At 32.0% G+C, this 25,890-nt stretch overlaps 1 protein-coding gene across 1 annotated transcript in view; it reads left to right on the plus strand.

Annotated features, from left to right (window-relative positions):
* Nucleotides 1-25,890, plus strand: part of sei (potassium voltage-gated channel seizure) — a 104,321-nt gene that overhangs the window by 46,921 nt on the left and 31,510 nt on the right. The window contains exon 5 of the mRNA XM_088271397.1: nt 10,750-10,770. Within this exon, the coding sequence (XP_088127523.1) occupies nt 10,750-10,770 (21 nt within the window). The remainder of the gene's footprint in view (nt 1-10,749; nt 10,771-25,890) is intronic.

A 25,890-nucleotide genomic window follows, 5' to 3' on the forward strand; every position in this document is an offset into this window, starting at 1 on the left:
AAACACTACCATGCTTCAGAAAAAACGTAATTTACATACACGAGCATAATACACTTCAAATCAAACCAAACCTTCCGTCCATTGACGTTTCAAGAAGCCGAATAAATATTTAATTATTGATCGCTAAAGGAATTCTTCTAAGATGCTCTTCGGATCATATCTCCTTTCACCTTTCAAATTCCAAATGAGAACTCGGGTCAAATGGTGTTTCTTGACAGAGAGATTGATAAAAAATTGTAAACATATAAATTCTTATTTTCATTGATTGATTTTTTTGTAATTTATAGTAATACCTATTCATTTTATTGAATTCTAAGCGAGTCAAATCCACTTCATTAATAATTATTGTACTGCATTACGATGCGTGTTTAAATGCACTCGTGGTGTATGTAATTATGTGTTAATTAATTGTGTAAAAAAAGCGGTCGGATTCCTGGTTAATACTAGAAGGTCTAAAAATCAGTTTTGCGGTAGACGTTCCTTAATTTCTCAGTAAATAAGCTTTAGCTTAGTAAATAAAGCACCCGACATTATTTTTTCGGTGACATGATAAATTCACATTGTTACAGGGATTTTTCTTTTTATGCTAAATGTATAAAAATATTTCATTAAAATCAAAATGTAACGCATATGCTTTATTGGATACTATTTTTGAAACAATGAGTTCGTTTTTAAAGGAGAATAGATATATACATAGTTTCGATAAAATTTTAAAAATATGCTTTATTTTATCTCTTAAGTACGAATGAATAATAAACGAATCAATAAGCGGAGTTCACGATGATTACATCGCGTAGTTGCGATTACTTATGTATACTTGACCGCAATCATTCACCCTAAGGGCCCATTTCTTCATTCCAAACCGATAAATCGTTCTGTACTGCAGAACAATATACAGCTCGGCTAGTTGTTTAGGCAGTGCGCCTAATATAATATTTATTCTTATGTGAACAAAAAACAACTCTCTCGTGGGAGAAAAGCCTTCAATACAAGTTATAGCCTTGCGGGGCGCGGGCGGCGCGGGGGCCGAGCGCTCGGGCGCCCGGGGGAGCTATAGCAGAAATCACTACCCTTTCCACAGGGTTGGATTGTCATGCTGAACTTGTATATAAGAGTGTCAATTTTCTCAAAAATAAAATAACATTTGGGGTGAGATTACGAAGCCGTATCTAAATAAAATCCATTTCATTTTGCTTTTATTTGGTAAAAAATCAACTTTAGCATTCATTTCGTTAAAATACGGTTTACAAATGCCAAAGTCATAAGAAATAAAAGTGTAGACGTATAGATACATTTATGTATACTAGTTCTTCTTATTCCTTGTTCCATCCCGACTTATCATGTAGACTGTTAGAATCAGCTCTCCTTGTCTTCAGGTTGTAGGTCCTTCTATCATGTACAACATCGCCTAGATCAGTATTCCGTAAAGTGTGTGCCGCTGCACACTGGTGTACCGTGGAGATTAGTTGGTGTGCCGCGGAAAAAAACGTCTAGTTTTGTGAAAATCACACAGCTTTATCAACAATTGCTACAAATTTTGATCGCCTGTGCTCACTTAAGCAGAATCACATTTCGAGTTGAACATATGTTATACATATATGTTTTCGCATTATATTATTTTAATAATAAATCAATATTTAATAAACTTTAGTTGTCTATTTGGTGTAGGTACCATTAAAATTTATTGATTTGGAATGTTTACCTTAAACAGAAGTTTGCAAAACACTGAGCTAGATCATGCCTTCAAATTATGCTATCTTTTTGTAGCACCCATGAATTTTTTGGTCTTCCTCTAGATGTCTTTCGTGAAAGATCCATAGCCATCGCCTGGTTTACAATATGTTCAGGTTCTCTTCACCCTACGTGCCCAGACCATCCCAATTGTCTCTCCTCAATCTTATTATTGATATTAGTTTTACCCCCAGACTTCCACGAATGCGTGAACATTTATTTTTTCAATTCAAATAAATTTATTTTATTTATAGATAATATACACATTACAAACTTCAATTTAAATCGTATACATTAACAAAAATAGAAAATAAGCAAGAATACTATTGCTATTTACATACTACGTACGCAGAAAAATGAAACCTTTCCTCTAGGGGTCTAAACTAAAGAAATATAACGGGTTAAATACGTAGTGCGAACCTGAAAATGTCCCTACGGGTTCTCTGGAACATACGTCATAGTGTAAATTGAACATGTTAACATTAATTATACCTTTCCACTTTAGTGAATTGTGAGTCCACTTTACTGATAATTACTGTTTACTTTTGATAAATAGGCTTCAATGGGAATATGGCTCTCTGTTGCCTCGAAAAAACTGCCCCGAGAGAGGAGACAGCCTCCCCGGGTAGGCAGATACTCCCCCATGTAGTGAAGGTTCTACTTTATATTACCCCCGGAAACGTTTTGTCAGACCGAATAATAAAGAAAGTTCCGAGAAATTATTACATAACTGTATTTATTTTATGGCGCACTGCTTCCCCGACGTAAAATGCTTCCCACGGACAAATATTTATTTACTTACTATGGTACATAATATTACGAATATGGCCATTAAAGTATATATAAGTTTTTTTACGTGTCATGACTTATCGTCGTTATAGGCTAAAAACCCAGTTCTCCAAACATGCTACCTTTTCCGGTAATTATGTGTCTAAAAGGATATTTTCCTATAAAAAATACTTTACGTGTACAAGTATGCGATCCTTGAGTGCCTTAGATATTGTTGCTGTTCTCCGTTTCCTCCGGATGGTTAGTACAATTGTTTCAGGACAATGTAATGTACTAGTTTAAATTTTTTTGTGGTTGCTATCAATGTTTGAAGTTTTTATGTCCTATTATGCATTTCATTATTTATTATATGTAGGTAGGTACATAATGTTCAATAATTAATTACAGAAAATATTAATGAAAAAATAAGTTGATTCTATTTAACAAACAAAAATTATTCTTGTATTTTGTCAAGGAGTCACAAAATATTAAGTAAGAATCACAATTTAATATAAACAAAATGCTTGTATTAATATATAAATACCAAATAAGAACAAAAGGCTATTTTGTGATAATATTTATTCCACAATATAACGTTCCCTTAGACTTAAACCAGAAGTTTATTAATTCATCTAAGGGTGCGGATAAGGAATACAGAAAAAGAGAATATTATTTAAATTCCAAATAAACTTTAAAATAAAATAAAGTTTTCGAATATGTTGACATTTTCTAGAAGTCTGAACGCGATTGCCAAAAAACGGTAACATGTCTCAACGTGTCTGGACGAATAGCAACCCTCAACTAGAGACTAGATAAATGGATGTATTTTGAAACGTAGGAAAATATTCACGGAAAGACGTGTACTACTATTGCTTTTAAAAGTGAGATGATGGTAAGAATATGAATGCGTATAAGTTTGTATATATTTATAAAATTGTATATTTTACTCACACAAACCGCGTTTTCCATCTCCTCAAACGTACAGCTATAGCGGTAAAATAATATACAATATTTTATCAAGGAAATTGTAGATATAACATAAATGTGATATGGTATATTAATAAAACATGAAACTAAGGATGCTTTTCCCTCCGTTCACGAGACATCTGACAGATCTCACGGGATGTTTTCGTTTATTTCATTTCAGTATAATAGTATATGTCTAACATTTATTTCCTCGTTCAGGATTTTTGACATTTATATTACTATTTTAAAACGTAGGTAGCTTCCGTTTTTATTGCGATGTGCAACAGAACTTGATTGTGAAGGGTCAATGGAATTTTCAGATACGTAGAATCAAACAATATTTTTATGATTGAAAATGACTTTATGTTTATGTAATTTGACCCCCTCGGAAATCGAATCCGGTGATTTATTTTATTGATACAACATTGGGTTAAAAAATTACGCACCGTAAGTATATCAAAAATATTTTTAAGGAGTTTCTTAGTAATTAAAATAATAATTTAGAATGAATTTCACACATAACATAAATAAAGGTTTCAGCAATCGATAGTTTTTAAAATATATTTGAAGCACCAAGTTTGTGATTTTCCATTTTATAATTAAAATGTAACTTTGTTTTAAAATCACTATAAATATTTTATTATCAATTATAATGTCTACTGGTTTCGAAACTAACCGCTTCATTATCAAGACTGATTAATACTAGTATAATAGTATTAATCAGTCGACAAAGAAGCGGTTAGCTTCGAAACCGGTAGACATTATAATTGAGTTATAATAAAATATTAATAGTGATTTTAAAACCAAGTTACATTTTAATTAATCAATAGGTTTTTTAACATCAAAATATCGCACCACTGAAATTTGTTTTGAAAATGTAAAATATTTTTGTTAAATGGATAATAATATATTTAACTTTCTAAACTTCAATCTCGGGTTGAATGATGAATGTTCGCTTAAACCACTTTATGAACAGCAAATAGCCAGTTTCTTCGCTCTTTAGGTACCTACCCAGAAAGTTGGTCAGTCCCGCGCACATATAGCTGGGACTAGTTGTAGCGATGGGCGCTCCCCGAATCAATGAAAGCCCTGTTCACAAATCTCCGAGCTCGCGGATCCTATTAGGCTGATATTACTTCGGGCAAACCCCTTTAACCTCCAATACGCAGTACTTATAGAATATAGGTCCCCATTCCCTATCCTCATTTCCTGCCTAACCTGGGAAATTGCGATATGGCGATGTAATGGAAATGAAATAAAATTATCCAATAACTGAAACTTTAAATAATGTTGTCTTCGTTTATTTTTGCAATCTTATTGTCCATTTCTGTAGAATATCGAATTGAATAAATATTTTAATAAGCTTTTGAAAGTTCACATAATCTATCTTCGGTTTTATAACTGAATTAAATTTAGTTTTAGATAAGTATTTATTAATAAAAAAAGCAAAAAATACTTCTGAGTTAAAATGATAATTTGCTTACTTTTAAATAGTCTATTCAATAAAGTACAACAAGAATATATTAGCCGTTAACATACGAGTACCTACATAAATGATAAAATTTTGTTTAATTATTATTGAAGAACTTTGGTTTCGGATTCTTGAAAACAATTCATTATTAATTATATACATCAAAACACTTTATTTTTTACAATTAGTTTTGTTTTCGTCGGCTTTTCTCCTTTCAGAATCACTTACTAACGTTATACTCTTAATTTCTAAAAATGTAACACGATAAAAGAATCCCAAACACACATACAACTCCATATCTTTTTATTATAAAAAATATAATTTCATATCAACTTTTAAAACGTCATATATAATACCCTTTTCAACAGTTATAACGCGGGTTGTTAATTCGTTTTAATCCATTTCACACGTCCTTCATTCGAGGATCTCATAAAACACACATTTTTCCCGTTTTACTGCCCCAATGACGTCAATGTTACAATACGGCACCGAGTAATAAGCGAATGCACTACCAAAAATAAAGTTATCAAAAATAATTCAATATAACCATTTTCCAAGATTTCCACGTCACTGTTTATAGTTAAAGAACTTTTACTTAAAAACTACGATAGTTATTGAGAAAAGTTTAGTTCGCCGTAAAAATAATTAAACAAGTATCAACACTTAATATTTTTACATTTATTACAAAGCTTTACTGTTAAATTAGTTGTAATTTGTATTTTTGTGATTTTTATAACTTCAGTTTTGAAAAAAAATTGCCAAGGATTTTTTGTTTTGTTTGTCACCATGCAAAAGTAAATATTTTATAAATATTTTTTTTGGTAGTCCTGAATTTTTCATTCTATCCTAGAATACTTCTCATGATAATCAAATTGAAGATAATTAAAACGTATTATTTTTTTTAATTATGAGATTCATAAATTGGGGTAATGGCAACTATCGCATCGAGCCGTTGCCAGCTCGGCTCCAACATGGATGGTCCATCCACCCCCGTGTTCTCTTGTTACGTTTCACATCCACTTTTGGCCGCAGGCAGATTTCGTTTTGGCAAATGCCACCCCACCCGAGCCCGAGGCAATCGCGTTCGATAAAAAATATTATCACAGACCGGACTCGGGTATACTCGTACCTATATTATTTATATTATTTCATTTTCTTTATGAGATTTCAAACATTCAAGAGGGAAGTAGGGTTTTTTAAAAGTAGTCAATAAATTGACGAGTCGTTAGAGCATCAGTTTTCCTCACTCGGGACTTCGGGTTTTGGAGCGGGGGTTAATGCCCGGACTTAAATATTCCCGTCTCATGAAAATTGTTCTTATGACATTCAACATTTGCTTTAAATAATATATGTACGAAGGTGTGTTTATCCATAATTATGAAATTCTGAGGAGAGAACTACAATGGCTGCCTTTTAATAGGGTGGTTTTACTACAAAACACACGCTATTATTCGTCAGAGAAGTTCAAATCATAATATTACTGTACAAACGCATTCGTTGTGAATAGAACGTTGCGAGTCGCGTATGTAGAAAGGAGTTGTTTTAATTGGAGCGAAATATCTGCGGGTCTGTGGGAAAATTAAATTTCAGTAACTGAGAGAGAATTTTGAATCCTTATACAGAGATTGAATAATTGCAGAAGGTTTAACGCTAAGTATTCCAGATTAATTCGTTTAAAATATTAACAATTTATGTAGATCATTTTTAACTCGTTCATTTATTCGGTAATTATTTATTATTAAACCGTTTAGTCTACCCGGAAAGATACATACATGGTAAAAAAAACTTACAATTTTATGTTCTACGTATACAAGATAATTAAACAATTTCATCATAAGATTGAGTTATTCCAGTATATTCGCTTTTTTACAAGTTAAAAGATCATGGTTCAAATGTGGAGTAGAAAATGTTTTACAAAATGCGATAAAAATATATAATGAAAATATTAACCCTAAAAACCGCAGCTGTCAAAGGGTCATTCGTTATTGCCTCGAGAGGTCTGTACATACAGTGTACAGCTGTGACCGCATCGATTAAGGTTTCAAATTGTTCCTATTGATGAGACGGAGGCGGTGTTGGAAAATTGTCTTCCAATTTCTATTAGTTTCTAGCTTTTTTAGTCTTTCAATGTCTGGTAAAATAGATGTTTTACATATATAGATTTTACGTGCCGAGTCAATTAATTAAACATCCGCATAAGTATGTCACCTTTATATTCAAACCCTCGTCCGCACCCAATGGTGCATAGGGCACTGCATCATATAAACGCAGTGTTATCTTGATCGTTAACGATTAATGAAATATTGAATAAATATTATAGTGAAAAAAACACTTTTTCAATTTATTTGACCCCCCTCCTGGGAATCGAACCCGGGACCTCCAGTACGGTAGCTGAGCGTGCTGATCATTACACAATGGAAACGGTATGACATACCTGTGTAATAATAATAATATTTATCTTAAAAATAAAACAACACGGAAATAGTCCATCGTGAATGCATTTGAACTGAGACGTTTAAACAGCAGCATTGTATTTGAAAGGTTAAACGAATCGTATTTGATATATTGTGTTACATCATATAATGTATTCGAGTAGCGATATTCGATATTGGGGTAGGAAGGAGCTCTATACAAACAGTCGTGGTGAGTTATGTGCCCGTAATAATGGCTTTCTGATTGCTTCACCACATCATTAACTGAAAGCGTATATTATTTGAGTTGACTTTGGGTACAGGGTGCTGTAAGTAATATTTAAGTCAAAATTTACTTAAAATATGGTTTGTGGCAGCATTATATGTTTTTCTTATTAAGTCCTGTCAAGAACTTGGACTCACTTTTTCAAAAAAAGCAAAAAAACTTTATTTCTTTCTTATTAATTCATCTTCTGCACACAATGACACAGGCAAGGTGATTAGTACTGAGCATCGGGTACTAGTATATAACAATACTTTAAAACTGTCGCGGTAAAAACCTTCCAATATTGATTTTTGCCCTCCTTGAATCGAACCAAAGTCAATGCATCAGTCAGATTAATAATTTATCGACCATTGTTTAAATTTATGTATTTTTAATAAAAAAGTTCATGTGTTAATGGGGTGTTTAAATATACGATTTTTCGTGTAACATTTGTTGTTTTTAAAAGTACTTATGGGCCACAATCAATGTGTTAAATCAAAGCGTGATTATGGAATGTCAATATATTAAAGGTGTTAACTTATTTTTACTTTTTACAACTCTAGAATAATACGATAAAATCCTGTCAGAAGTGGAGAGCACTAGAGATAATACATACTGGCTTCAAAAATCAAATATATTCAGTATAATATACTTTTTGAACCCTCTGTATTTGAATTTGATTTTAGCTCAAAACACTTTCGTCCCTGGCCTATTTATTAAATAATATAATGATCATAATAGCGGCAAAAGTTGGACGCAGTTGACGCCATGCGCCACAGGCTTCCGGAATAACATCGCTAACAGATATTAATGGCAGCCCTGATTGATATTGATGGTTAGGTACCTTGATATTAGGAAAGGCCGACGAAAAACCACTACTTTCACGAAAATATTGTATCAAACAACCCCTTAATAATGTCTTGAAAAACTATGATATAGAGGCTACTTAGTATTTGACTAAATTACTATTTAAATCTATCAGCACAGTTATATGATAGCAAGGTCAAACGATTTAATAAACCAGTAATATTTTTGGTATGAAGAAAACTATTAATGATTTTTTTTAATTATTCACATTCCTTATAATTTCCGCACCTATCGGGGTATCAAATAATACGCATCCTATTAGATGGTAGCGAGCGTTTACTCTTTGCGTAAAAAATATACACTTTGTACTAAAACGTATTTGGTAAATGGGGCGCTAGACATGCGTGTGTAGCATATATGGGTTTATATAACATCTTTTAATTTAGGTACCATTCAACCTTGAAAAAAAAGATCTTTATAACGAAACATCGCTATCTCGCTAATTTACGATATTTTTTAAAGAATTTTACTGGTTATTTTTGATATTATTGTATCCGTTTATAAAAAAAGTTCAAAATATACATATTTTTCAATTGATACATTTTCATATAATTTTTTCATTTGTCACGTCTATTTTGTTGATACTTTCGATTTGTACATTAATTTTTGTTTGTTTTTATTTGTATATCCCAATTCCAAAATCCATTTCCAAAGCTTGCAGACGTTGGACCACCAACACAGACACTGACCAACTAATCCGCATTTTCTCATAAATATTATATTGTACTTGAATGTTGTTGTTGTAACTTTTGTGTTCTGTATGTTCGATGTTATTTTTCTAGAGATTTTCGCAGAACTATCGCTTGAATTTTAATTGGTTTCCCTTTATTTGCTCCGATGTTTTCCTGGAAAATTTCGTCTGGCGGAAAATTGAGCTTTTGAAAAATGCCCGAAACGAATAAAATGCTTGAACATAATTATCATCGTTTGAGAAGTTTTACTTTAAATATGTCTTATCATATTTTTTATATATTTGAAGATTCAAGTTCAGAAGTTTTAACTCAAATTCATTGACATTTTCAAAGTGATCAATATAAAATTATTCTTATTTTAGGTAAAACTCTTTTGTTTTTTTTTTACATACTGAAGCACTAATTTTGTGATATTCATTTTTATAACCAACAAAAAAATATTTTTACAAAAACACCATTTACATAAAAATATATTAGTATGCCACCTTCTGGCATTGCAAACATTCGTTTCTACCTTATCAGCATAAAAATTGCAATTTTAGATTGGAAAATTTATTATTTTTATATAAAGTTATAAAAAAAGTGTTTTGAAAAGTATATTTTTCAAATGTAAAAAATAAGTAAAAACTTTGGGCTAGATTTATGTTTTGTTAATTATTTACTCATTCATGTTCAGACTTAGTTATTTATTACTTTATTATTCTACTATATGGTTAAATTTAAACTTAATTACTTAAAAATATATATTGTTACACATTGTTATGCGACCATTTGTGTTTCCGACATCCTCCGATTTCATGGTCAATCAGTCACCGAAAGTATGGTAAATTTTAGCCCAGCATATTAACTAACCAATATATCATTACAGAAGCATATAATTTGATAGATTGATCTTTTGTAATTATATTCAAGCATTAACTATTCGTCAGTTTTAAAATAATTTCATTCATATAAGGTAATACACTTTAGAGAGAGTTTGTTTAATCATTTACATCCAAAATGGACCAAGTTTTCAACTACTTGTTAAATAGAATTTAAAATTAAAATTTAATATCAGATTTTAAAAAAAAAAACGGTGGAATAAAAATGATCAATATTATTCATATTTTAATTTGAATAAACATGAATTTGTATTTCTTTCTCCCTTGTCAGTCGTAAGGATTGGTTCTTTTAGCGGATGATTTGTATTCAATAAATTAATCTTAACGATTAAGCGATTTTATTTTATTATTTTGAAATAATTTTTGAGCTCGAAGCGTGTCATTTGAAAGTTATAAAGGATGGACTTTGACTAACGACAACCTTCTAAAAAATGATAATAGACAGCATTAAGCCACACCTCAGAGGTAAAACATCGGAGCATGTTTTTATTAGTTCGTGTTACTGGGATTTATTTTTTAATACCAGGACAGGCGAAATTAGTGAGGGAAATCAGAGGCGGTGCGAGGGATTTGTGTAGTTTTTTTTTTAAATCTTTTTTTTCTATGTTCACACCCTTCTCTTCCCCCACTGCCCCTCCCCTTTCCATTTGATGTTTTTTTGTAGAGGATTCAGATGTTTTTGTTCTACTTTCCACAGCTGGGCATGGAGAACGACGAGGTATATAGAGATTGGATTAATTTAACTAATTTTTGAAACCTCCGCTGAATTCCGACATAAAATTGATTCTCCTCTATGAGAGAACTGATTTTGTATACGATACGTATTTCGAATAAACAGTTTTTATTTCATATTATTTCGAGAAATAAAAATACTTTGTGTTTTGATCCACTCACATCCACTCATATTTCTCGAAATAATATATCAATATGATCCACAAAGTTAATGCTTTCAATATTCAAAACAGTTTTTATTTCAAATCATATCGCTGTAAAATCTAAATTTTCAAAGATAAAAGTATTTTTCTGTTTCGATAATTCAACTTTCAGGAACACGGGCATATTAAAAAAATACGATCGACATTTTATTAAAAATAATCTATTCCTGCACTATTTTTATATAGTTCGTATTATTTTTAATTCGATATTTCCACAAAATTTCATAAAATACTCGAATCATAAGCGAAATGATATTAATTTGATTTGAAATGTATTGGATATAAATATTCGAATAATAAATATGCCCCCCTCCGTAGTGTAATGGTTAACGTATTTAGCTACCGTGCTGGAGGCCCCGGGTTCGATTCCCAGTTGGGGTCAAAATTAACGTTTTTAATATGATAGTTAACAACCAATGTAACCTCATAACCATATAACTTAACTAAATTGTGAAGCTCGTTATATGAAATCGCTGGTTTCGTGAAATCGAAATATTTATTGATTGATGTCTAATTTGAGACGTTACTTATATGAATAAATCACTGTTTAATTACCTACTGTGTTAAAACGGTATTTTACAATACTTTAAAATAATTTTTATAAATCATCTCAATAAATAATTTACATTCATAAAAATATTAAATGAGAAATATTTTTAATAAAATAAAACATAGATTTTTGATGAATATTTTTGTTGAAGTAAGTGAATAAAAATAGTTCGTACAGAATTCAGCTGGGGTTTCAGTGTTACTAAAACATTTTTTGGTTAATTACTTTTATAATTTATTTCTGATTGATTCCATTTTGTTTTGCATATTATATATATTTGACCACACGCAATTATTAACTTGTACCATAAACAATGCTGGAATGAAAACTAATTTTAAGAGAAGGAGTGAGTATCACAGGAGCACAGGATATCTGTTCTTTAGGACATGAGCAATGAGCATGGTGAGGATAAGCCAACAGAAAGATAGATAATACTCATGAACTGTACATTCAAATTCAGAATTAAATCAAATTTAATTGAGAGAAAAATGCTATATATTGAATAATGCTAACTCAGTTTATATCGAAATTTATAGATAACCGCTATATTTTAGTATTATGTAGGTGTATTATTTCGCTGAAACTAGTTTATAATATTGTACACGAAATATTTGATAAATGAACGCTTTTCACGCTATCATCTTCAGATTAATAAATACTGTAGAAATCCAATAATGTAATGTAGTACTTCAAAATTGCCATCATTTTTTATCACTCTCCGTTTGGCGCTTTTTGTGATTGGTTTCCGTGTTTTCGAATTCATAATACTCAAAAGAAATAAAGATGTCTCAATTATATAAAATGTATTATCAAATCTGTGTTGATACCATTTTTTGTGGATTGCAATAAATGTCATTCATTTGGTCTGAAGATAAGAGAGAACGACAATTGGTTGATTAGATTGTTCTACTGAACCGAAGAGTTCCATAAAGAAATTATGTTTAATACAAAAGTTATCACTACCCTTTCCGAGAAGCTCGTAGTATATAACAAAATATTAGGTATGGTAGACACACCGACACTTTAGTCTACTGGTTTCCAGACTCTCCCGTCTCTTCGTACCCATTCTCTCACAACACCAGCAAGTATCACAAATATAGCACTACTCGCACACTATCACCTACACAATATGCTAATCACGTGCGTTGTTAGTCTGTCGGATAGTCACCATGCACCAAAGGTGTCTGCCAACAAAAGTGGTTAACGATATTTTTTAACTGTCAAAAGTGAAAAAACTCAATTGGACTATTCAGTATAGTTTTGAAACTTTGATTTGAATTGTTCCATTTGTACTTACTTACATCAGCCTTCTTCTTGTGTCTAGTAATGAACAAAGACCTCCCTCTTGGACATGCACAGTGCACGTGTCTGTTGGACGCAACTTTTGTCCAGTGCAGATCCGCCACTTCTATTTGTAAATTATTATAAATGGGATACATATTTCAAAAAAGAAAGGCGTACAATTTTTTCCTAAAAAAACTTAATTTTTTGAGTAGGTACCTACTCTTCCCATACAACAGTCTCGTTTAGTGGTTCAGTTGGCAGCCCTATGAGTCTTAGATTGTCAGGTCTACAATATCATATTTTGCCACGCATATTAATTTTAATTTATTTGTAAAATGCTGGAAAAGAAAGGAATGAATTAGGTATGAACAAATTATGAATGAACGGTGAAGTTTCTACTTTGCAAGGAAGTTTTGATGTTTTTACTCCTACTGAGGTATATCGAAGAAGACATAAATAATAATCTATCGTTTTACTAAACATAAGACATGGTGCATATTATAATGAAGTCAATGGGACATTCTCAAATTCATTGGAAATGGAATTTGAACATCTTTTAAGACAAATGTATAAATTGTAAATTAATAAAATAAAATAAAATAAAACAAAAAAAGGCTGCTGCACTTTTTTATTTTTATTTTCAATTTAAGTATAAATCGCTCATTGTGATTTTTCTCTCATATAACTTTTAAAATAGCTACCATACTGGATTCGTTTTAATTGAAGCGCGAAGTTTGCCAAAACACGAGCAATTAACACTCAATTCCCATTGTTTACGAAGTAATTTATTCGGGATAAGAAGAAATTATCGAGAAATTGTATCTCGGTGAGTATAAATTGTTTCTGTTGGCTTATTTTCTTTGCTAAATACTAATTACAAAGCATTTTAATCACGGCATTACAGCTTTTAGTATTTTTATTGCGTTGATATTTTGAAATATTGATTATTGGATTTTTGTATTAACAGCTGCACATATTTGACTAATATTTGAAAGCGTTGAGTTGTTAGAGCTAATGCTTCCAGTGAAAACATTTTAAATTTACGACTATACCAATCATTTAAAGAAGGTTGCAACTGTATTTGGATTTATTATTTCGTGACTTACACAGGGTGTTTCACGAAATAACATATATTAAAATTATACCGTACCACGAGGGTGCTCACTTAAGATTAAGTGAGCACCCTCGTGGTACGGTATACCCCATGCGTACGCAATTAACTTCCACCAACGAATCGTTAATAAGATTCGTACTAGGTGATTTTTGTCGAGATAGTAGTCGGGTACGCAGTTCGATATCGATTATTTAAGGAATGCGTCGGGCATGAAATTGATCAGGTAGTTAATGGAAAAATTTAGATAAACTAGTTCAACAATCAATATAACAACCCGTCGTCTAAATAGAACTGTCAGTCGCCGGAAATGATCGACTCGTCCACTGATCCTCTATTGTTTATTATGTGTAGCTTCGTGAAGGCCTCAAGGCCGAGAGGGTATATTCTGGTAGGGAACTCTTCCACTGTGTGTCGGACAGTCGTGGATTACTAAAATGAACAAATAAATAAGCATTCTACAACCAGGAAATTATTCGGATTCATAACTCTGATGTTAATTTTTTTACGTATTATTATAACATATTTAAAACTGACGACTTTTCATAAATTTTCAAAGTTAAAAATGTTACGTAAGACACCCTACACAATGAACATTCTCCTTTAACAAAGGAAACCGTCCCGTAATTGACTACTAAAAAACATCATTATATCATTGAAGATTTAGTGCAATTTACAAAATAAAGTTGATTTAAAAAACAAAATACCGGTGAAATAAAACTTGGTGCCAGTGAATTCTCATCTAAGTAATTTATAGATGAATTTTTATTGGTTAGTTTCATCAGTGAATTTCGTAATCACTTTAGAAAACACTAATTTTTATATAATACCTGTTGTTCCTATATATTTTTAATTATGGACTGCGAAAATTGCAAAAATTATATGTATATTGAGTTATAGTTTAACTTAAAAATCTTACTTACACTCCAGCGTACTTAAATATTATATGACAAAAAGTTTGATCGTAAAAAAATCTACTTGAGATATTATTACTTTCTACAAAGAGATCAAATTTGCGTGGAATCGGAGAAACTTTTGTAATTAATTAGTCTGGGACTTCTAATTGATTACTAAACTTATCTAGAACTTAATTTGGAATCATTTACTTCTTTCCTCAATTAAAATACATAGACTTTCCACTTTGCCTTTAAACAATAAAATTGAAAACTGTTAGCATTAAAAATATACTATACTTACGTACCTACATTGATTTACATAAATAAAATTGGAAGAATCAAATACGGTGGTGGATTAGGATTACTAGATGTATTGCAAAGATAAAATGGATAAAACTATGATGTGTAGGGTTAGAAATACGTAAAATGTGTTGTTTTATGTGTTTTATTTGATTTTATTAACCAATATTATAAATACGTCTCGAATTCCAAAAACCGGGTTGACCGATTCAAACGCAATCTGCAAACCGTGTTACGCATTTACTAAGGTACCAAGTTTATTCACGTTATCTTTTGGAAAAACATTCTAATGTAAACCGATTCTAATCGGAATTTCTATCTTTGATAATAAAAAAAATAGGGCTCAAAGCTCTATGTATGGCCTCAATTTATTTTTATTCGTTTTTCAAAATAAATTATCGCAATATTTAATTTTTTTTACTACTCTAGTTATCTCTTTTGTATTATGCAACTTACGATTAAAATAAAGTTAAACTTATTGAAAAAAATATGTTGAACATATTATTTCGGTACAGATAAATTGTTTTGACTGAATCAAAACTAAATATTGAAGCTGATGTTTTTTTTATTTTTTTAATTATAAAATAAGTTTTTCTTTCTAATTCTTCAAAAGTCCATTAGAAACAAAAAAACATCATCTACGTAAAGGATGAAATATTTATCGATACGGTTATAAAGTGAATATATTTATTTGAATAACATTAAGTAAAAGATAAAATAGATTAATTTAGGTGCGGTGTAAGCGAAATTTGATTAAACAAGGACACGATGAGATGATAGTGATGCGATTTGACAAGTAATTTTGCTGGCGGATGGTGTTTCTATAGAGGGAATAGCATACCCTTTATTTTCTAATGTTAGTTTCTCGCTCGATTGTTTGTATAAATTGTTGATTTTAAATCAATCAACTAGTGCGGAGAAGAATAAAGCGAATTTATTTTAATTTTAATTGAATTTAAAAAATACAAATATCAAAGTCAACGCTGAAATCTGGCAGTCAAAAATGGAGTGAGTGATTAGAGCTTAATACAGGCTTCGTTGTCATTATAATTGTATAGTCTGCAAGCTTCTAGGGGATGTTGATAACCGGGTAGGTACTTTTATATAAAATAATGAGCTTTAAGGATGATTTAGTAACCCGCGTGTTAATTCGGTTAACTAGGAGGGTCGTGACGTTATTCTCCGGTTTGTCGCATTGCCGTAATTCAAAATTATCACGAAATATATACAGTTTCATTTGCTTTTTATTTGCACATAACAACGGTATTTTTTCATAAATCATATGATATATTCTCACGCTTTTGATATACTATCAGGCAACCTCGAAAAAGCACGTGAAGTGTTATTTAGAGCAAACAACAATCAAACCGCTGAAAAATATTTACTAAAGTGCTTGGAATCTGTATTCGCAATTTAATACGCGTTTAATTGTAAAATGAAATGATAACGGCCCGAATCAGGATTGTTTCTATTAAATAATTACTTTGAAAAATACTCTCTGAAAGATTGAACTTAACTATCAAATATTTAACAACTTTTATTTTATTATTTTTCAATATTTTAAAGCTTCGAATAATAAATTTAATTAAATATTGCTTTAAAAAAGGCTGTTAATTGTTTCTTTATTTTCCCCCAACCAAGTCCATAAATTGTTTCCACTTGTCACTTTTTTCTTGGTTTTTATTTAGTTTTCAACTATTTAACGTATTTCACTTCTAACGTGAAGATTATTTACAAATAATTTTTCGATTGGCTTTCTAAAACTAGAAAACTATATGTAGATTTCCTGATCACGTGGTTGGATAATAATTAGGATTATTTCTATAATATTATTTTGCTACATTTCTTAACATGAATTATTTTGCTTTGCGGCTTCTCTACTTTTTATGACTATAGACAACAAGCTTTAAATTTTTAATAAATCGCTTATCTTTACACAATAGATATGTAGACATTTTTTAGTTACTAATTTGGTAATGTTGACGTATCTTACATTGTCTTCCAAATAGGTACAGTGACAATCAGCAAGGTAATCCATGTTATTAAATAACACGTGATAATCAATGTGATTTTTTTTGTAGAAGACCCAACCCCGACGGATAGAAAATTACCATTTATATTACAAAATTTATGATGCATCCAATACGATTTAAAGATATATCAATAACTTTTTTGAGAAGGGAATATTGAGGTCTAAGCATAACTAGTGCTTAAGACCCGTTATTCTTTCCATAATTTACTTTGATATTTATATTAAATTTATATTTTACTTTGATTCCAAAACTTGCTAGAGGAATGGAGATTTTTTAATGCCTAGACTTCTTCGTGTCTCTTGATATAAACTAATAATAATAATAAATTATTCCGTAATTACTAAGCGGTGGGTACAACGCTTAGTTAAACATACATGGTGTATATTATAAATAAAATGAATACAATATAAAAGGATAACATGAGAAAATCAAGAATTATAATAACAATTTTAATATCAATCCTTCTAGGGTAAGGATTTGGACATTCCTAAAATGTGAAACATGTATGTATGTATATTTTACGCTATTATGTATTTGCTTTTGAATGTTCAAAGTATATCGTGCTATGTAGGTAATTATTATATCGTATAATTAGGTATCATTCCGTTTCCAGTACACAAACGAATAATGTGACAGCCAACACTTCCGGTCGTCTTTCAGGAAACTCGCCACTTCCGCAAGGTACTCTAACCCGTCACGGCCTTTGAGGGTAGCTCCAATTAATATTTAGTTATTTCTATTATTTCACTTTTGTGAAATTTTATTTAAAAATACTCTACATTCTTAGGTTAGGTGGTTAAATACAAATGAATCAAATGATGAGATACAGATTGCGCGATCAACGGAAATTATTATGAAAAAGGAAATGGAAGAGGATCAGTGTGAACGAAAAGGTAAAAATAACTTTTAATTCAATTGGGAATAAGATTTTTTAAGCGTGTATTTCCTAAAAATATTGCAAATAATTCATAAATATTACTTACTACTGTTACTTATAGTTGAGTATTACCACTCATTGAAAAACCATCTACCGTTTTTTAAAGCAAAATCACAAAATATTTTTAAAAAATATATGATTTTACGTGTACAATTGTAGGTACGTGTACGTCCTACAGTTTGAATTGGCTAAAACATTTACCATTTAAGAAATAATTATGTCCATAATATTTGTTTTGTATAATGGATATACTTTATTAATGCTCATACATTTTTAAAAGGGCCATCTTGAAATTCCACTTTATCGATACTTACACCATGACGGCTCTCTATTTGTAAGCATCTATCTCCTCGCGTGTCGGTCACTGGCGTGGCGGGGGTGCACAGGACGGGGGCGGGGGCGGGGACGGGGTTAGCGTCTTATCCGAGACATTTATGGGTTCGGGACCGCCGAGTGTCGAGTGTCGAGCGCTCGCTGTAAGGGTGGGCTCTCGAGGCGCTGCGGGATCGAGAGGAATTGGGCGCACAATGGCGCCCGGCGCTAATCCGCTCTCCGACTGACAATGCCCGAGCATTACAACCTATTGTGAATGGATGAATAATATTCCAACTTCGACACATCGTTAGCCTGTCACAAATATGAGATATGTATATTTAACGAAACATGTTTCGAGATGTCGAGGTTTGTCGGTTTATAAGTATCTTACTAATAAAGCGAGTTATCGTACAATGCGAATCTTGAATTTTTTTATTTCGGATCGTTTCGTTATATATCGTTCGTTCGGATGCTAAATAGCATGAATAATACATGGAGTAATTTAAAAATATGATGTTATATGACTAGAATAGTGAGGACCGTTTAAGAATTAAATCAAGCGAGGATACTAAACGTCTTTACCTATCAAGTTGAATTGCAAATGAGAAGTTGAATTGAAATTGAGAAGGAGTCTCTCAATAACTCGAGCTTTTTTATTTACAATACCTCCCCATCCTTACACTGAACTTAAGTACGAATTAAAAACGAAGTATAAAATGAAGCAAGTTTAAAAAAATACACACTAAAAATCAGAGAATACTGAATGCAGTTTTCAGCAAAAGATGAACAATTTTTAATAGAGCCATTTGAAGTAAAAAGTCCTAAGTGAGACACATATATATCGCAGCCTTTAAAATTTCACGAGATTCAGTGTTCCTTATAGAAAATACGGCCGTATTTTATACGTACAATCCACCCCGTATATCCTTTTTAGTACATTGACGTCACGGGGAGCATTCATCGGGTATTGACCAATATGAGTACAATACGGACGCAGACTTTATACAGAATTCAATGCCTTTTCATGGGATACTCGGACGTTTGTATCCTTTATCCGACCTAGGAGCCAAAAGGGATGGACTTTCTGTTTTATCAATAAACGAAAACATGAATTATTACGCGAACTTTTATGCGCAGGGTCTAAGAACGGGATCTTGGGAGTCTCTATGACTGACGTTTGACCGGGAATCAGAAAGAAATATTTGGTTTCATCGTAAGAGCTGGCAGATCGTAAATCCGTTTCGAAAAGTCCGCAGAATAAAACGAACAGTTTTATTAGGATATGGTTATATAAGAACACGAAAGTGTTGTGTTCCCGTCCTCTTACAAGTTCGTGTAAGTTGATGATGAATACGACTCCCACGAGGAAAAACATGTTTGAAAATAGTTCGTACGTGTGTAAAAACGGTTTTACCCGATCGTTCAAAATAAAGCTTTCCTACTAGTTTAGTAGTAATAAAGCAAATGCAATATTCGTATTTAATACTGACCGTGCTGGGAAATAAAGCAGAATAGGATGGCATACCAACTCCTGCAGCACGGATAGCGGCTACAACCTACGCACGATGTAAATACATAACATACTCGAACATTATTATCCTCGTTACTTTAGCCTAACCTTCGTCAACATTCTCTGGGTTACTATGCCGTGAATATAATGAGCTGTTCAGAAGCTGAAATAAATGAAGACCGTGGATTTTATAACCCAATTTGCATAATTTATTACTCCGACCGCTGGCTCCTTTATGTTGTTTTGTGGGTAGGAACTGCCGCTTTTTTATGTCGCGTGCGTAGATACTCCTTTATCCTGAAATACCTATCCACTACCCACTACCCGCTACCCATTATAATTAATATTCCTGTTCACGTGGAATATAGACGCAAAAGTTTAACAATTTCGTTAATTGAAAAACGAATAGTAAGAAAATGGAACGTATTTTTAGCAAAAAAGACTACGTAAATCGTTTCGCTTAAAGTTGAACTTTGCAGTCTTCTGGGATGGAAGGCGTAAGGTACATGATTCGTGTCCATTCCTCCTTGTCAACGTAGGCAGAGTTAAAGAGGACTCCGTTAACTACTCTATTTAGGAGACCTTCAACTCTCCTGTAACTACCAGCTTCTGGATACTTACTCTCCTCGTTCCTTCTGGCAATTTGCCCCGAGTAGGATAAATCCCTTTTCTGGATGTAGTCAAAAGTCTTACTGATAATTCCTGGAGCATGTGTATCTTGGTGGGAATGCATTTATTACCAATTGAATACATATTGGAATGTACAATAAGTCAAAAAAATAATCAACAATAAAATTCATTTTGGTGGTTGCAAGCGAGTATTTTAGAGTAATGGAATTTGCTCGATTCTTGATGTTGTCCCTTTTTCGTGCACTGGGATTATTATATATGTAGGTACATACTGTTATATATTTCCTTATCATTATGTGGTGGTACTTAGGGGAGGCTAAAGTGGAGTTGGTAAGCTACAAAGCGACAAAGGCGTCAGAATTTCTGCGGACTCTTTTAAAGTTTTAATTAAGTCTACGTAATCACTTCTCCGACGACTCGGATGGATTGTAGATATGCCCTGTAGCCTGTAGCTATAACGTCAATTGGGTCGTTTGTGCTGTCTTGTATTTTTATACAGAATGATAAAATGTCTCTAGTGTAGGAGATAAACAGATTTATGTAATATAAATTATGCAAGACCTTCTGACTTTGATATCCGATGGGGAAAGTATAGAACGATATTTAGTCTAAAACCCAAGGTAGGTGCATCATCTTGTTTTCACGTTATTAAAATACTCATAAATCTGAATTAATTTGAAGTTAATTGTGATAAAAATATCTTATGTATAAGATTTTAAACATGTATTTCTTTGAACGCTTTCCGCATCTAAATGATGCATAGGGCAGGGTAAAACATTATTTTATTTACGGTGTATAGAAAACTGAAAAGGAAATAAAGGATAAAAAATTCCTTTAAAAATACATAATACTTTCAATATAATTATATAATATGTAATATTGACATATAGCACATAAAATTTTGAGGAATAAAATAAAGTATTAAATAGATTTATATTATCCACTGACACTTCGTGATGGAGTTGCATTTTTAATTTATTATTAGATTAAAACCAATATTTTTAGCTTTTCCACTTTTTTATTTGACCAGCGACCGGGTTTCGTCGTTACCGACATCCAGTCTGATGATGTCGGTAACGACGAAACCCGGTCGCTGGTCAAATAAAAAAGTGGAAAAGCTAAAAATATTGGTTTTAATCTAATAATAAATTAAAGTATTAAATATATTTCCTGTAAAATATTTTTAAAAATCAGTATTCGTACGAATTTATGAACATCTGTGAACAGAAAAACGTTTTCACATTTCCCAAATTGTTCCCATTCTGTAAAATTGTAAACATTTAGCCTTTTTTCGGTGGAAATGTTTTCCCTGGCAGCACCTAAAATGAAGATTTAGAAAACTTCAAATCGCTTCTTCGTAAAGTGGCCATTTTATAAATTACACTTTACATTGTTTAGGTTTTAACAACATTTTTTTACAAAATTAGACATTTCAACCGGATGCTTTAATAGATATCAAGTAAATTAAAGGCGTAAATAGAGAATAATTAACATCAATATGAATATTGAATTACCGCTTTCACCGTAGTTATATAAAGTTACAGCCCTAATCGCCTTCATTCAGCCCGTGTAATAATCCCCATTATAAGGAACGTTCGCACAGGATTATTAGCCGACTACAGTATCCGTCCCTATTACTCCACGCGAAAGGAAGACACAGACCCGTTTATCAAACAGTTCATTAGCGCGAATAATCAAAGTGTTACTCATTAACTTACTTACTATGTACATACATGTATATCGTGGGTGTACTGGCAAAAATCGTTAACTCCAAAATATGCAATTTTGACTTGATGCATATTATAATTAATGTTTTTAACGTTCTTTTGAAAGATGCCGGTTGACCGCCAAAATACACTAAGTAGTTTGAAATGCCATATATATGTGGTTTAAGTAACAGAGAGCTTTAACTAACAGAGATTGTTCAAACAGGGATTTTAGAGTTAACGTTTTTTGCTAGTATACCCACGATATATTAGACTCGTAACTGTATCCACGATGGTATATCTATAACAAAATAAGATCTTTGTTTCGACTAAAATATTATTCTATCATAATTCAGCATTATTTAAATCTTTTTCTTCGAGTGCCTTGCCTAATCACCCGGACGTTGCCTCCCAGTGAGGCTACAGCCTTTCTGTGCTCGGGAAGGCTTTCACTGGTTTCTTTAACCCTGGTCCGCGTTCCTTTCCGGACTAGCCTTACCCCAACCTATCTCACCACTGAGAATCGCCTGAGAAGTATTGTGATATACTTGATTAAAGGCATTTTGCTAAAATCATTAATTCTCTACCAGGGGCAGTTCTCCCGAAAACTTGGAATTTGCGATGCAATATGTGTGCAGTAAACCAAACTTTATTTTTTGAGATCGCACGAACTGTAGGTAGAGTGTAGGTAGAGTGGCGGTACCAAACTCGATTAATTTGTATTGTATTATGTAGTAGGTATTTGTCTTCTATCCTGAAATCCTCACTTGTCTTACATACCTACGTATATTTTGCGGTGGATATGGCGATATATAATCTTGCGTAACAGTCGATGCAATAATTATTCCACTAAATTACATTGAATATATTCGCATTAACATATTGATTAGATTTCCACGAATAATAACAGTATCTACTAATAGAGCCCCTTTGGTGATTGGCACGGTAATTTAAATTTTCCGATCACTGACGCAAAATTATGCGTAAGATGCAGTTGATTTGCATTAATTAATTAATTAATTGCACAATCTAAATGGCGCAATATATGCATATATACTAGACTTTGACACTTCATTTATATTACAATTGACGGGAATCGAACCCACGACGCCAGTTTTGCAGTCAATTTTATCAATTTCGCAATAACTCATCTTGATTGCAATTTTTGATTGAACAATAAAGTCGTTTATAAATTGATTTAAATCCAATTCAAATAAACGAGCAATACAAAATTGACGTGCATTTTCCTATTGGTAAGGAAATCGCTCGCTATAACAAATATTCCAATATGCATTACTTACATTAATTTACTTCATTGAGAGACGTCTGTATTGTTCGAGTTCTATGGCTTATTGCAGCTGGAGGAATGAGAAAGATCATCTAATAAATGCCATCCGGTAATGGCGTTTCGCAGTATTATGGGGGTGCCTATGTATAATTTATAGGAAACCATTCCCAAGGGCGCTTAAGTTATACTGTAAAATATCCAGATCTTTTATATAATATTGTGTTCAACTCTTCGTTCACAAACTCTGGGTTTGTCCCCATTTGGGACTTATATATATTGATATCTTATCATGGGTGAAGAAGAATATGCAAGTAAACGTATGCAAATATTGGCTATGAATACTGGCTGTTCCAAATATTGTGGTTAAATATAAGTTTCATTTAAATAAAAAATGAGTCTCCTAAAACACAAATTACTCATCAATAGATAGTTCCCAAGAAGAAGCGTGCGCGATAAGGTGTCATTTGTAGCATAACATAAGTTCCCAAATTTGAGTAGTTTAGTTGTTCATCATGGTTAGAATGGTGAATGTTATACGCGTAAAATGTTACCAGCTAAACCAGGTATTGACAGGTCGTTTACCCTATAAATAACCAGACCGCCAATTATATATGCATATTTGGGAATCATATATTTTTTCTATATGTGTATGTACATACATACATAGTTTATTTCTTCGGTAGTTTATTAGCAAATCGATAGGGTTTTATTACTGAACCATTCACGTTTCCGATATCAAAGGCCCTATTCGCTGACTCCATTACTCGATCGATCCGAGACCAAATTACCACGACACGGCCTTATAGTCTTATCGCTTGTCGTAGCTCTACACCGATAAAAGAATACTGTCTTTCTTTGCCAGCATAATAATATAGGTATTTCCATTTTCTCCTCGAATGATCCGAATAGATTAAAAACTAATTAAATTTTTGAGTAAACAATATTGTAATTATCTAATTAACCAGCTAGTAGGCTGTATCCGCTCGAGTAGTCAAAGAGGATAGGAAGCTATATGTAACCCATTCATTACCGTAAATTCATACAACACTAGCGACATCCTCCGACCGCTGCGATTATATTGCCTCCTAGGCGATTGAACGAAACGTTTAACTTGCTGGCTATCGGGCAGTTCTGTGACGCAACGCCTTAGAAAATTTAATCTCACTATGAAAATAGCTGATGATGTCGCCTGTATAAATTTTTCCATGTACGATGTATATATCAAAATATCTTATGTACGATGGCCTCTCCGAAAAATATGGCAAGCGTGATGCAGGACTCATACCAAGATCATTTTGCTTTGTGTTTCGGCTTATCAACTTTCATTTATGGCGTTTACATCAGTATTTTAGAATTTTGATGTACGTAATCCTTACTAAAGATTATCCACGCTTATTACCGAGAAACTTTCTTTTACAATGGGATTACGTAACTCAAATATCTCTTTACGTATCCATATCTTTTGACATTATGTAAATTTGGAGAACAGATCATTTCGGATAGTGGGAGAGAGGAAAATTATGTATTTATAAATCATGTAATTTTTTACGCTTTGTTCACAGTAAAGTATCCTAATTTTCTCAGATAAGCCTGAATAGGAGAAAAATGTAACTTTATTTGACAATTTAAGATCAGTTTGTGTTCATTAGCTTTTTAGGGTTTTAAAGAGGCCATGAAAAAATGATTTTAAAATGATAGTCACGAATAAAGACATTAAAGAATAATTAAAAAATTGCACACGTTTTTATTTTTTTACCTGTATGCAGTCGGATATTGTGTGTATAAAACTAGTTTAAAATATTTCGACTAACGCTGAATTGTCCATTTGTATTTTCCAGGATCAATATGGCCGGTTTTACTTTGCGGGCTGAAAATATGCAAAAATACTATCGTAATTCTTCGTCATAAAAGATATACAGATAATAATACTGAATGACATATACATACGTAGATCGCCATTTTCGTGAAATATTACCTGCAGGGCACTTTAAACATTTTAATAATTATAAATAAATCTGTGATTCTATTCGATATATGTACATGATAACTATATAATTATTTGTTGATTTTTTAAATGGCTGAAATTGTTACCTTATCTGGCCGGGAAATATGGTCGCATTTTTAGTTAATTATTTTTATTGAACCACTGTAAATTTGTATTATGTATACACTTGTTATTCAATGGTGATATTTGATTTGACGATTTGACAGGTGTTTTGTGATTTTTTGATAAATATGTGTTCCTCCCTTTGTTCCCCATTGCTACTTCTTTTGGGTGAGTGAAACAGAATGTATTTATTTTCTTATTCTTACGAGTGCACGAGTGAATGATTTCTTAGTTTT

This window comes from Brachycentrus maculatus, unplaced genomic scaffold (genome assembly GCF_059751285.1).
Source record: "Brachycentrus maculatus isolate JH-2025_06_01 unplaced genomic scaffold, ASM5975128v1 h1tg000440l, whole genome shotgun sequence".
NCBI classification, from domain to species: Eukaryota; Metazoa; Arthropoda; class Insecta; order Trichoptera; family Brachycentridae; genus Brachycentrus; species Brachycentrus maculatus.